Source organism: Protopterus annectens, chromosome 9.part0, assembly GCF_019279795.1.
Source record: "Protopterus annectens isolate FY-2018-M chromosome 9.part0, PAN1.0, whole genome shotgun sequence".
Lineage (NCBI taxonomy): Eukaryota > Metazoa > Chordata > Ceratodontiformes > Protopteridae > Protopterus > Protopterus annectens.
This window is the reverse complement of record NC_056743.1, coordinates 1,084,231,137-1,084,246,654: the sequence shown is the minus strand read 5'-3', so window position 1 is coordinate 1,084,246,654 and position 15,518 is coordinate 1,084,231,137. Positions and strand designations below refer to the sequence as shown.

General features: G+C 41.2%; 1 protein-coding gene across 5 annotated transcripts in view; it reads left to right on the top strand.

Annotated features, from left to right (window-relative positions):
* The window catches only part of MAP3K12 (mitogen-activated protein kinase kinase kinase 12), a 1,100,073-nt gene that overhangs the window by 819,302 nt on the left and 265,253 nt on the right, over window positions 1-15,518 (top strand). For all 5 annotated transcript variants that reach the window (XM_044083918.1, XM_044083919.1, XM_044083920.1 and 2 more), the window contains one exon: window positions 1,716-1,874. In XM_044083918.1, coding sequence (XP_043939853.1) covers window positions 1,716-1,874 — 159 coding nt within the window. The remainder of the gene's footprint in view (window positions 1-1,715; window positions 1,875-15,518) is intronic.

Genomic DNA, 15,518 nt, shown 5'->3' with positions numbered 1-15,518 from the left:
AGAAAACAGACTATAAAAAGCTCATTGATAAGATAAGATGCAGCTTTGATATGAAAAGTCATGGGTTTTCCATGATGGGTTTTGACATGAAAAGTCATGGGTTTTCCAGGTGGTATGGTTTTATGCTATAGATTGGTGTTTGGGTGGTGGTATATCAAGGGGTAGGTTGTCGCAAAGTAAGAAATGAAGTACAGCTAGTGAGGGTTATTGTGAGGGGTATTGGTTTAAGCTTTGTTTCCACTGTTTAGAGGTATTTATATACATATATATATATATATATATATATATATATATCTAAGTTGGGAGGGTGGCCTAATGGTTAAGGTGTTTGCCTTACAAACACAAGGTGCAGGGTATGAGTCTCACAAGGGATAATTGGCTGGGCTTAAAAAGGCTCACAAGGATAATTAGCTTAGTATGAACCTAAGTGATGTATTTTTAGGGTGGGAGGGTGGCCTAATGGTTAAGGTGTTCTTACAAACACAAGGTGCAGGGTTTGAGTCTCACAAGGGATAATTGTCTAGGCTTACAATGACTCGCAAGGGCAGTTAGCCTAGTACTATCCTATGAACCTATTAGCCTATATATATATATATATATATATATATATATATATATATATATATATTTATTTATTTATTTATATATATATATATATATATATATATATATATATATATATATATATATATATATATTTATATATATATATATATATATATATATATATATAAAGATTAAATGCTGGTAGCTGCTGAGGTGATTAAGTTACAGTTTGTTATATTGCAGATAATTGTTTTGATATATATGAGACATCAGACACCGAAGAGAAGGATATCTCTGGCTAATTTTGTTAGCAAAAGCAGACACTTTCACTGTCTACTTGCTTAGTACTATATTGTAACATGCTCCTGTGGCCAAGGGTGTGATCTGCAAGGGAATGCTTTGAGTATTTTATGATTGCTGTTGTGCAGCCTATAACATATGAATAAGCAACACTGGTGTCACCATTTTATGAGTGGTCTCTGTGTGCCCATCCTATACTACTTGCTTAGTACTATATTGTAACATGCTCCTGTGGCCAAGGGTGTGATCTGCAAGGGAATGCTTTGAGTATTTTATGATTGCTGTTGTGCAGCCTATAACATATGAATAAGCAACACTGGTGTCACCATTTTATGAGCGGTCTCTGTGTGCCCATCCTATAATCTTTATATGGTGCCATATAAACACAATATGTCATACATGAAAAAGACACAGGCAATTGTGGATATGTGCCTATGGCTGGCTGCATACAGCATACCTCTTAACTGTCCAGATTTTTGCTGAATGTTCAGATTTTTGTCTCATATTTTTGGTCTGTTCCTTATAAAATTTGTGGTTTTCTGGCAAATGACTAAGGATTGAAGTCACTAAGTAATGACACACATTTAAGTTTCAGACTTTATATCCCTCAAAAAATGCTGCACATGCCAACAAATTTGTAAGCTTATAAGTGCAATATTTAAAATCTGTCCCTATTTTGGTTTGTCCCACCATTATTTTCAACTTTGTCCAGATTTCTTGCACTAAGAAGTTGAGAGATATGGCATTGATGGCAGAAAGCATAAAATAACTGCAACTGGATTACAAGTATTATCACTCTAAATTTCTTTAAAGTTTTAGATAATTGCTTGAAAAAGCCTTTGCATAACTTTGCATGTATGGATTTTCAGGTCGTTTGGTGTTGTCCTATGGGAATTGCTTACAGGTGAGATTCCGTATAAGGATGTGGATTCCTCTGCCATCATTTGGGGTGTTGGAAGCAACAGCCTGCACCTTCCTGTCCCAAATACTTGTCCAGATGGATTCAAGATTCTTCTTCGACAGTGCTGGTAAGCAGATGAACACTGACCAGAGATTTTCTTAAAAAAAATCAACATAAATTTAAGAATGTGATGCTCTGATAACTTTGGAAGCTATGTAACCTGAACATAAAACATCTTATTTTATTATTGTTTGCCTCTTTATTTCAATAGCCTGAAGAGATATGCTTGAAAGGGGGATAGTTGTTTGTTAATAACATCTTACTACTCAGCTTGGTGATTTCAAGTAGCTTGCCCAGTGGATTCAGTGTTCTGAGAGACACACATATAAATGCAAATTCAAGGCATAGTGCAAGCTCTCAAATTGGTAAATGCATTGTGAGACAAAGAAGATGGACATTTTAGGAATTTTAGCAACAGCAAATGAACAACTACATGTTCATATCATGGATCACCAAATCAGAGAATATCATTTTATTTAAATTACTGAAAGATCAATTAAGTGTATAGTAATTTAGTTGAAAATATACTGAAGCACAGAATGTTACTTAAAGTTAACATACATACAGTTCAAAGAACAACATTGAAATATAATGTTGAAAGAAGAATAACCAAAAGAAAAAAATTAGCATACACAATTGTAAAGAAAATACTGATCATATTTGCTTTTATAGACAGTTGTGCCCTCTCCCCTAATACTTCCAGTGATAATGTATACTAACTTCTTGGATGAAATATATTAGAGAAAATTTAATAGTTAGTTATGCAAAAAAAAATGCTGCCAAGTTGAGATCAAAAGTAATCACTTGTAATTTGCCATTTTTATAACTGTAAGAAGGCTGTTACTAAAAGTGCTGCAATCTGGAATGGCTAACAGTAGAAAGCAGAACATCTAAACACCTCATAAAACAAAATAAGAAAAAATGCTTATTTACTATTTAATAAACTTTATTTGAGTGAAATAGAAAACCATTATGAAATTTTCATGCAGTCCAAAAGCATTACTGAGTGGAGTCCTGTGGGGTGCTGCATTGTGATAAAGATACCTTGAAGTAGTCTGTATTTTTTTTTGGTCAAGTGCGTTGAAGCACTATCCTATCAAGACTCTCAGTCTTGCACTAGAAAATGTACTGTCAGGGAGAACTGCTATTTTATTATGGATCCACAAAGATTCTCTCATACTACGTGACTCACCATGCAACTGCTTCCTAATATTTTTTAAACCTACAGCCAACCCTGAGTGCACATATCCTCATAAAATATGTATGCATGTACTCATGGCTGTATGGTAATCAAGGAAATGCACCATAACATGAAATCTGTAAAAAGTATTCTTTGCAGGCGAGTAAACCCCATGAGCTGCCATACTCCCTCATATTCTTATTTTCATTTTGAGGTTGCTGCATCTCGGAGAAGGAGCTTCACAAAAACACATCATGGATATCACCTCACTTTGTTTCACTATGAAGGTGAATTTCGTGACACTCATTGTCTCAAACATATAACAAGTTGATTATGGTCAGAAACCCAGTCATAATCTCCTATGTCGACTGTAGGTTTGTAGCGCTTAACAAAATGAATAAATTTATGTATGATGCTAATAACTTGTGTGCAATGCTAATCACAGTAATTAACATGATTGTTATGCAGGAGTAGGTTAGAAATGTGTCAGTAGTTAAAATAAAGCACATAAGGTTATTTTTATAAATTATTCATGGTTTCTTTACAAATATGTTTATCATTTCTGTCAGAATAAATAGTAATGTTAACATTCTGACAACTTTAGAATATCTATTCTGTTATTTTTAATGCCCGTGTATAATTTTGATTCACTTTAGTTAAAAAATTTTAATATTAAAAATTCTTTTGTTTGTATCAAACTGGAATGTCGAGTCCTCAGTATTTTATCTCCTTACTTGCCATACAGGCTAAGCAACATCTGGCAGTATCACTTAGACAGATAGCAAGTACTAGTATCAGTGGTGTTATAGAATATTTTGGAAATGTGAAACCAGAGAGCCTGCTGAGGAAAGGGAAATTAAATGCGGATCCACTGGCACCTCAGGAGGTTAAGAGAAGGAGAGAGCTGACATAGGTCACCCTGGACAAGAGGAATATAGACAGTGCTCATGCAGTGGTACTCCACAGGCCTTTTCCAGCAGGAGGAGGCTGCAAGCACTACAAAGTGTATTGTTGAAGCCATTGTTAAGATGGCAGAAGAAAAATGCTTCTAGTGAGTTACCATTCTGCCTGTAAACTGCAAGCTCAGATTCTCCAGCTGTATCATTGATTGCAGTCGCAGCCTGGAATGTCATCATTAGCATTCTTTAGGCAAGCAATCAGTGATTGCTGACGTGAGTAACCTGTGGTTCTAAAGCAAGTGAAAGGAATTATTGTCACCTTTGGAATAGTAGATTTATTTTACTATTACAACATGACAACTGTACATATAAATACAACACATATAAATACTTCACCGGTAATCAGTGTGCTGTATCAGGGAAGATCCCTGTTTTATAGTACATTCACTGGCAGAAGACATTCAGCTCCAGGAATTTCTACATTTGCTTCAGAACGCTGCTTTGTGTAGCAGCTTACTCTTCTTTTGATTTTATTGTACGTAGGAAAAACCATCAGAAAATTGATAACTTAAATGTATGAGCATTATTATGTCCTCAACAAGTAAAATGATAATAAAGCACTTGATAGGCATTCTAAATTGTGTATGAATTTCAAGAGCTTTTTTTGTCCTTAATAGTGTAGATATGGGTCTTAAAGGAGGAAAAGATTCAGAAGCATTATTACAGAAAGAAAAGTTTGAATGACGCATTTTTAACACCTGCCTATTGGTAGGTATAAATGACCAATTTAATTTTAAAGCTGTTTTGAAAATTAAAAAAACAAGGCTAAAAAAAATTCGAACTCACAAAAACGCTTTTAGTGAAAAGAATAGGCATTGTGTTACTTTATGATGCTTGTTATTTGTTTTTATTATAAGAGCTTTTTTCGGTGGTCATAGATTTTTTCTTTTTTTTTAAAATAGGACATGATGACTTGTATTCATCACTTTTGAATCATGAAATGGCTAAAAGATAAAAGGGATAATTATGTTCTCAAATTGAGAAGTTAATGGAAAGTGAAGGAAAAAAAAACGTTCTTGAAACAGGTTCCTGTTGTATGTTTGAGAACTGTTAAGTACATTCCTCGGAACAGTGGGAATTTCCCTCTTTTCCAAGGTACAGTGATCTTAAAGTTAGTCTATATTAGTAGGGGGTGTGGGGCATATTCAGTGGCATGGGAAGGCTTGCCCCCCACCATAAAAACATTTTTAATGTATAACAGTGAGTTTTGCACTTCACTGTTATTGTACAAAGATTGCACTTTTCTATTTTGGGACTTGACGTATTGAGTCTGTAATTTCCACTAGGTTGCTTTTTGAAAAAAAAAAGTAGAAAATGTACTGACTTAAAGAAAATTTTTGTAAAATTCAGTGTTTAATAAGTAGGAGGTGGGAAGTGGCATCAGGGGAAACAAAGGAGGAAGTAGGGCAGTCAGAAGTAACCCAATGGCAAGAAGCAAGAGTGCATCCTTGTGCCGAATAGTAGCCTTTATTCGTATCAGTTGACCTCATTTGCAGGAAAATTACTGGTTGTATATCTAAATTTTGATTTGTCCGTCAAGAGTCCTCATTTTGTCTCAAAACAGTGAAGATTACAATCAGTCAAATGGCATTGTAGTTAGTCTTTTCATTTTATCAGAAAATTATTAATACAAGTTCTTATATTGTTTAGTGGGGGGCGGATGCTGAGCCTTACTGCTTCAGGACTGGTGCAGGCCACATGATCCGGGGAAGCAGTCTGCATGCTAGAGAGTCTGTGGATGGCAATAGGCTAAGCAGCTCAACCCATTGATTACATGGTATGATAACACCATTTTGTATAGTTTGTGACTCACAAGCTCTGAGGGAAAAAAAGTGTTGAAAATAGAAACCAAATACCAGCAAGCTCGCAATGGGGAGGGTGCAAAGAAAAAGTCACACCCTGTACAACTGCCACGATACTGATTGAATCAATAAACTTTCATGGCTTGGCCGATGGCACCAGAAAAAGATATTCTGCCAGTGTACTTGTTGGTTGTTCACAATTAAAGGATACAGACTGTAACAACACCTTGTTAAAGGGCTTATGTTAAGTTGTCTATCTCACCTTCATTCTTGCTGGATGGGTTCGGAGCCGACCTCGGCTCCGACTCGGCCACTCTAAAAGCTCGAGAGTTGGTTCCACCGGCTCGAGGCTCCCCTTATATCCCACAATGCTAGGCGAGAGTTACCTCAGATCTCGTTTGCCGCTACAGCTTCGAGGTTGGTTGTTTCTACCGGTTCCTGGTGAGTACTATTTTTTCTTGTGAAAATCAGTCTTTAAAACCCCTTTAAGTTAATTTTTTCTTACTTAGTTAGTGTAGGTTAGAAAACTTTATCCCCTACCCAAAATATTTTCCGTTTCTTACCCCAAGAACCTTTGGTTCTTCCCTTGGGCCTATAGGCCTTCCCTTCCCTAGTGGAGTGTGTGTGTTTATTGTAGTTTATTCTAGTTTATTGTAGTTTTAAATTACTAGTATTACTACTAAAATTATTGTGTTTACCTGACAGGGTATAACTTGTGTGTTTGTGTGCGTGTTTGTGTACACCTGTCAGACAAAAATGTCTAAAGAAGCAAAGGTCTCCGGATTCAAGAAGTGTGATGCGTGCTGTCAGAAAATGTCTCTGACAGACGCTCACACTTCTTGTGTCTATTGTCTGGGGCCTTTGCACCTGCAGGACTCCTGTGCTGTGTGCCATGGCTTCAGCCCCAGGGTCCTGCAGGAAAGAAAAATAAATTAATTCTTAGAGGCTTACTGAAGCCAGAGGATTCCCTGTCTGTTTCAACAGGGAAGCCCTCTAAGGCATCTAGGTCTTCGGCTCCGGCATCTGAGCCGAGACCTCAGGTTTCTCAACCTTGCCTTTATCGGCTCCGGCTGGAGCCGATAAGTCTCAGTCCACAGTTTCTGTGGCTCCTCGGCTCCGGCCGGAGCCGAGGTTATTGAGTTCCTGTCGGCTCCGACCAGACCTTCGGAGCCGACAACTAGGAAGAGGTCCAGGTCACCATCTCTTGGCTCCGTTCATTCGGCTCCAGGATCTCCCCTGCTGTCTGAACGGAGCCAAAGGTCTCACTCCTCTAGGTCATCGAGGCTGTCGGATCATGACCTTCAGAGGGTAGTGAGTCGACTACTTAAGTCCGAGGCACTAGCCCAGATGCTTCAGAGCCCGACTCATCAGTCGATGCCTGCCCCGTCCATCAACATTTTCCTCCTTCGACTCTCTTGAGTTCGGAGCCGGGTCGTCGGAACCGAGACTGTGATTACGCCGGAGCCGATACAATTGTCTTCGGCTCCGCCGTCAGCTCCGTTTCTTCTTTGGAAGAATCTCGGCGCCGGACTTCCTCCGGCTCCGAGGGGTGAGTGGCATCGGACCCTTGTCCGACCCCCTCCCTCTCGGGCTTCGGCTGGTGAGTTCGGCTCCGACATCGGCCTCGGAGCCATCACTGTCAGTGCCGAGGGGGGTTCTTAGCTCCTCGGAGCGGGGACCTCTGGCTCTGCCTGACAGGGGTGCATTCGAGGTCATGCGGAGTGTGTTAGAGCCTGGCTCTACTCCACAGTCGGCTCCGTCCGCCCCTCCCTCTATGCTGCCTCAGGGTAAGTCGACTCACTCCCTCATCCCGGACCGCAGAGAGCCAGCTCCTCAGGAGCCCCCTGTGGGGATTTCATCCTCTTCCGAGGCCTCTCCTGATTTGGCAGAAGAGGAAGTGTAAGAGGAAACACATTGACTCACCTGAGTCCATCACGTCAGACACAGATTTGGATGATTCTGAGGGTTCCCCCCGTTCCCCTTCTGAAGATGTCTCATTTGCAGACATTCTGGAGATCCTGAAACAGAGGGGAAATTGGCCAGCCCTCAACCCTTCGGAGGACGAATCTGTGTATCTTGAGGCGTTTGGCTCTCGTCCTTCCACCTCCTGGGTGTCCCTTCCCTTCGACCCCCTCATGCAGGTGGTTGCTAAGAAGGCATGGACGGCTCCTGATTCAGTGGACCCCACTCCCAGGAGACCCTCTAAGTTCATCACAGCTCCAGCAGACAAGCAATTTTTAACAAAAGGAGTTTCTGTGGATGCTATGGTGGTAGCTGCTGCCACAAAGAAGGAACTGGCTGATCCTTCAGTACCTGTCCATCCACCTAACAAGGAATCTAGGTCCATGGATAGGTACGGAAGCGGATGTTCTCCTCAGCGACATTTACCATGCGTCGCTGAACTACCTGTGCCATTTCACTCGTCTTCAAAGGGACTTGATCAAAGAAGCGAGTGAAATGTTAAAGATCCTACAGCTGCGGGTTTCCAAGACAAGATGAACACGCAGCTGGCTACCCTTAATTCCATATCCAACTCCTCCATGCCTCCTTTCTTACGCGGCTGATGGAGCGAGCAGAGCCGCAGGGACAGGTGTGGCCTCACGTAGGCACGCCTGGATGCGGCTATGCAATTTTGCGGACCCTTTCAAGACGCCTTTCACGAACTCCCTTTTGATGGATCATCTCTCTTTGGTCCTCAAGTGAAAGAAACCCTGACTAGGTGCGAGACTGATGGCAAGACCCTTTCTGCCGCCGGAGTCCGTTTTCGACTCCTTCCAGGCCTTACCCCAAAGGCCAGAAGGGTGGAAAGATGTGGTTCCGTAAACAATCTCAAGGGACTTCGCCTGACGACAGAGTCGTTTCCTACCAAAGGCAGAGGTGGGAATAACAATGGTAGACGTCGCCCTAGGGGCAGGGGGTCCGAGAACCAGGGCAATCGGAAGCCTTCCCTGACAAGCCCTTTCAGCATCCCTGAGGTGTTGCCCGACTGCCCATCTTCGGGGGCAGTCGGGGGAAGATTGTCACTGTACCCAGAAGCCTGGCTATCCCTGACTCAAGACAAATGGGTACAGTCCATCATTTCCGAAGGCTATTCTATCCCCTTTCTTCGCTTTCCAAATCAGTCAAAAAAATCCCTTCCAGATGTTCCACCCGCTCAAAGGGATCTAGCAGCTTTGGAAATTTCAAAACTGCTTGCAAAAAGAGCAATTCAGCAGACCAACAAGGATCCGGAATCTACTCAAGGTTCTTTTTAGTTCCAAAGAAAACAGGGGACTGGAGACCGATATTGGATCTCAGTGTCTTGAACAAATCAGTCAAGAAAACAAGATTTCGGATGGTCACGCTGCAATCCATCCTTCCCCTTTTGGGCAAAGGAAACTGGATGTGCTCTATAGACCTTCGGGATGCGTACTATCACATAAAAATGAACAGACGCTCCAGAAGATTCCTCCGCTTCAGGCTGGGAACCAGTCATTTTCAGTTCAGGGCCCTGCCCTTTGGTCTCACCACTGCCCCCCGGGTGTTTACCAAATGCATGGCAGTGGTAGCTTCTCACCTGAGACAAGGATTCCAGGTGTTTCCATATTTGGACGACTGGCTCCTCACAGCTCCTACCAAGCATCTCCTTCTGATGGCCAGAGATTATACTTTTCGCGTTTGTCAAAAACTGGGTATTTCAATAAATTGCGAAAAGTCTGTTTTGTCGCCTTGTCGTACTATTACCTACATAGGCGCAAATCTAGATACTATAAACATGTCTGCGAGGCTAACACACCAAAGGATATCAGACATTCACAAATTGGTATCACTCCTTCTCAACAACAACAGAATCAAAGCCAGGTTAGTTCTAAAGGTGTTGGGAATCATGGCAGCGGCCATACCTCTCCTTCCATTAGCCAGATACCACATGCGGATCCTTCAGTGGATGCTTTTTACTCAGTGGTCATACCAGGAACTTCCAATGTCTCACACCATTGTGATCACTCAGGCGTGCAAAAAGCATCTCATGTGGTGGATGTCTTCCCCCCAGCTCCTGTCGGGAAGACCCTTTGTTCCACCTCCTCCAGTTGCTACACTGACAACGGATGCCTCCCTGATCGGGTGGGGGGGGCATTATCAGGGCAGGACAGTCCAGGGCACATGGCAACCAAACGAATGCCACTTGCACATAAATGTTCTGGAGATGAGAGCAGTGCTTTTAGCGTTGCAAGCCCTTCAAGACTCTCTTCCCTTGGGAACAATTGCAATCCAGACAGACAATATGTCTGCAGTGTGGTACATCAACAAACAAGGCGGAACCAGATCATACCCCCTGTGTCGAGAAGCACTCAGACTGTGGCAATGGGTGATTTCTTCTCAGCGTTTTCTGATAGCAACGCACATCCCCGGGAAGTCCAATCATATTGCGGACAAGTTGAGCAGAGCTATTCTCATGCCTCACGAGTGGTCTCTGAAAGACTCTGTAGTGAGAGAAATTTTTCTCAAGTGGGGTCAGCCTTGCTGCGATCTTTTTGCTACTCCCCAAAACAGCAAGTGCAGAGAATATTTCACTCTATTCCCTTTACCAGGCCAACCCAGCAGAGACGCGGGGACTTCTGTATGCATTCCCTCCTTTCCCACTGATCTCTCAAGTAATTCAGAAAGCTATCGCTCAGAAGGCATCCTTGATCCTCATTGCTCCTTACTGGCCTCGACAAGTGTGGTTCCCCTTTCTACATCGTTTTCTCTTGGAGCGACCGTGGAATCTGGACCTAGTTCCAGATCTTTTGATCCATCAGTCGGGTCAGTTTCATCGCTCCCTCCCCTCTCTGAACCTCACTGCTTGGTTCCTCCAGTTCCAACCGTAGCCAGGCTTCCTCAATTATCTCACTCTGTTAGAGATATATTGATAGCTTCCCATAAATCTTCCACTCGAAAGATTTATTTGAGTAAGTGGAAACGCTTCTCATATTGGGCACAAGGAAGGGACATAGATCCGTTCACCGCTTCCATCCAACTAGTCCTTGATTTTCTAGCTGAACTCTTCCATGCAGGTTCATCTCCATCTACACTTAAGGTTCAATTGGCAGCTATTTCTAACTTCCATGTGGGTATTTCTGAATCTGCCCTGATGTCCCACAAACTTTGCAAAGCCTTTTTGAAAGGAGTTTTTCTTCTCAGACCTCCTATAAGAAATCCTCCTTCTCCTTGGGACCTAAATTTAGTTCTTGCTTCTTTGATTCTTTCCCCTTTCGAACCTGCAGCTTCCTGTTCCTTGAAATTGTTATCATGGAAAACTCTTTCTGGTAGCTATTACATCAGCTAGAAGAGTTTCAGAGCTTCAAGCACTCAGTTGTCGTCCTCCTTATCTTTTGTTTCATAAGGACAGAGTATCCTTACGAACTAACCCGTCCTTTTGCCTAAGGTGGTCTCGACATCAAATCTAAACCAAAGCATTGACCTCCCTGTCTTTTTCCAGAGTATTCCAATAGGTCTGAACAAAATTACACTGCCTGGATGTTCATCGTCAATTGAGGTACTACTTGGATAGAACAAAACAATTCAGAAAATCTGATCAGCTGTTTGTCTCCTATGGAAAGCAGAAAGGGACTTTCAGTTTCAAAGGTATCATTATCCAGATGGCTAACATCTTTGATTTCCCTGGTATATGAAATTAGACAACAAAAATTGCCTAATAAACCTAAAGCCCATTCCATCAGAGCTTTGGCTACTTCTTTAGCCTTCCAAGACAGACTGCCTATTGACACCATTTGTGCAGCGGCTACTTGGGCTACTCCTCACACTTTTATTTCTCATTATAAGTTGGATTTAGCTTCTAGACATAGAGCTAATTTTGGTTCCACTGTTCTCAGGAGTCTGTTCCGTTAGGCCACCCGGGACAAGGTGCTAGGGACGCGGTCCCATCCAGCAAGAATGAAGGCGAGATAGACAACTTAACATATAGAAGTTATGTTCTTACCATAACGTTCCATGTTAGTTGTCTTCTTCTCGCTTCTTCTTGCGCCCCACCCTCCTTCCCTGGCCTGGACAGACCTAGAGGAGTTGTGATCGTGACCTCTCTTTCTACCACCTCTTTCTTAGGCATATGCTGTTGTGCATATTTCCTGGATCAGGATGTAGGTCACCCTTCTTCTTCCTGTTATTAGAGGTGGATTCTGTTTTAGAATGATTCTGTTACTATTATAAGCTGGGGTTAGCTTACAAACGAGATCTGAGGTAACTCTCGCCTAGCATTGTGGGATATAAGGGGAGCCTCGAGCCGGTGGAACCAACTCTCGAGCTTTTAGAGTGTCCGAGTCGGAGCCGAGGTCGGCTCCGAACCCATCCAGCAAGAAGAAGGCGAGAAGAAGACAACTAACATGGAACGTTATGGTAAGAACATAACTTCTATTTTTGGTCCATATTATACAGTACTTATTCAATACATGTTATAGTAAGTAAATAAAAAGCCCCACAAGGAGAGAATAAACAATTCAGTACTGAACACTTTAATAAGGGGCAAGACAGAGGTGCTGAATGCATCATTGTTGTACACCTTGGTAAGGCTGGGTAGGTACAGGTGCTAACTAACGGCTTTAATGTTATACATCCTAATAATGGCCAGGAGCCAAGAACTAAATTACTTAGTGTTGTGCATTCTGGTGGGGGGATGAGGCTAGAGGTACTATATACTTCATTGTTAAACTTCTGAATAACAGGACTGTAGTGCATTCCTGTGAGGAGGGTCAGGCTATAGTTACTAAATGATTGTGTGTTATACTCCCTAACAGCATGGGCAGGACTGAATTACCAACTAACTCACTGCTGTGTATCTCAGTAAAGGTCAAGCCAGAGGTACCAATTGCTGTAGTGTTCTCCAACCTAACAACCAAGGTGGGACAGAAGTGATAAATGCCTCAGTGTTGTACATCCTAGTAAGGAAGGTCAAGACAGAGGTACTAAATACTTCAGTGTTGTACACCCTAACAACAAAGGCAGGACAGAAATGCTAAATGCATAGTGTTGGCAACCTGTTAAGTACAGCCAGGCTAGAGGTACTAAATGCTTCTGTGTTATAGATTCAAGACAGAAGTGCTAAATGCCTCAGTGTTGTGCATCCTGGTAAGAGAAAGCAAGATCAACTCTTGGAGCACACTTCTTCACGAAGTGTTATAACGATAAGCAGAAAGAGACCTCCCTGAGAATACACATGGAAAATAGTAGAGAATCTTAATACAACGAAGGTGACTAGAAGAAATGGAGATCTTTTAGGGTTTTCAGTAGTGTTGGAGGGTGATAGCATCTGTCGGTGCAGAGTATTCCTGAAATGCGTTTATATTCTGTAGTCCTTGAAATTCCTGTCTTGTTAAATTTTTCTAATTTCTGGGTCTGATTACCAACACTGCAATGCTTGTAGCTACAGTAACAGCTATTTCAGGAGAGGAGAGTCATGATTGTAAATAAATGCTACAAGGGTAACAGAAGGTTTTTGAATCAGTATCAGTGCCAGTAGCAATGAGTATGAGGCTGCAATTCCCAAATCAGTGCAGGTTTTAGCATTATGCAAAAGAAAATCTTTGAATTGGTGAACTCCACATGGCGCATATTGCTGCAGGATATGACATCGACACCCTTTCTTTCTCTCATTTTCCAGAGCTTTTTTTTACATTTCAGAAAAAGTAGACCAGATTATTTTATTCTTGACATAAAAAAGTATGTTTAAAGCAGATAATCACTAATTTCCTTCAACAACTGCATGCAAGTCGCACTGTATTGAAAGTATACTTATTTTTTTCAGTTTATTAGCATGCACATTATTTCTCTTACCTGAGTAATAGATAAATGAAATGAAAGGGGTGGCAGTCCTTGCACCCTCACTTGAATTTGGTTGTAGGATGCTCTGATGCCTTTTCTGAGCTGACTAATCAAAGTGGCTTTGAGTTATCCCTGTGGTGGAATGTCAAGGAGCTGCTACTTTATTAAGCTGTGGAATATCTCTGACATTTTCTCAAACTATCCTTCATTCCTGCAAATTAATTCTTAAGAAGAAACATCTACCAGCACCTGGCTGGAAAACTATTTTACTTGTTTTTGTTCCTTTGTGAGGCTTACACCCATCTGTCTCCATTTAACAAAAGCATAGGTCTGATTGAGGCCCCTTTGTTTATAATCTGTGGTGCCTAATATGTACTTATCTGATTTTTCATGCCAGTAGTATCACCATCCAGGCTTGAATCATCAGATGGTCAATGCGGCATCATTACTCCTACATACCTGTTCTTGGTTTAACTTGCTGCAGTGGATCCTTTTTATTTTTATTAACTTTATCAACAATCAGCAGCAAATCAGAATGGTAGGAGAATCCCCTTTAAGTCTTCCATCCTAAGTAGCGTATGTCCCTATCTTCACCCTTTGTGGAGTCTTCTGTGACACATATCACATTGTACTAGTTGATCCCTGCAAATATGTTAATACTGGGGGGGGGGTCTCAAATGGGCTTCACCTGTAAGTATGGAAGCGCTGTCGTGTAAACACTTAGGTTATACCTCTTTAACTTTGATCTCTCCACCTTGTTTCTCTCCCTTCTATCTTCTCACACCTCCACCTTTTTATCAAACACCTCTAGGTTCTTTCTACCTATATAATCACTTGATTACAGTTGCAAAGTGTTACTCACACTTTGATTTAAATCTGTTATATATTATATACTGTGATTTATAGACCGCAGGTTATTAATATATTGATATTAGTATGTCTCTGTATGAAGCAATTTTACAAAGTATGTTACTATTTTTTGTTACATCTTTGTAATTTTGCTATGTGTAGACAGCTATGTAATTGTGCAATTATACCCAGGTCATGGTTGAAAAGGATCCTAGGACTAACCCCAGCTACCTAGTCAGGAAATGGCAAATAAATAAACTCAATGAATTCATCTGAACAATGAACACATTAAACTCTCATCATACAAAAGAGATGTTAAACTGAGGTCCTGTCTGCCTGAATTGGTAGTAGCTCAGATGGATGTAAAAGATGGCACTTACCAAAAAACGTAGGCGAAGAACCCCAGTGCCCTGGCCATATTTCTGGTAGTCAGTATAAATACCGCTCAGGTTTCCAATGAAAAAAGGTCACTAGCATAGTAGGTCTAACCTGGTTATCAAGGGATAAAATGAGTACATTGATTAATTAATTGATTGACTAAGCACATTCTTCCATAAATTTTTTTGTTTCAGTTTGTATATTTATTTGGTCCGTAAGGAAAATTCTAGTAACAGCAGGTAGAGCATCAAGCCCAGAAGGAACAGGAAGTGGAATTTCTGTTGGATCCCTCTACCATTCTGATGCTCGTGCATTTCATTTAATTACTTCTGATTCTAAGTTGGGGTTTTCTTTCCATTTCTAATGTAGACATTTACCAACATATGTATAGGCAGCCAGGTATAACTAACACAAGTAAGTTCATTGCAGTTTAACTAATGGTTCTAGTGCTTGCTGTGGGTGCTAATGTGCATTAATCCAGTTCAAAGTTCTTAACCGGCTTCCTTAGGAAATAAATTAAAATTACCTGCTTAAGTAAGTGAAAAGTCCCTCATTGAACATTTAAGTGAATTCTGACAGTAAAAGTGTAATATGTTCCAATGCAGAAATGGGCTAAAAACTTTCAGACTTCCAACATTGTTGGACACTGTGTCTCCAAGAAAAACAAAATGGATGGCAGTGGGAGATAAGCCTCAGTTCCATAACAAAACATTCCCTGTTTTCTGCCCTTAGAGAGAGAGTGTATCGAT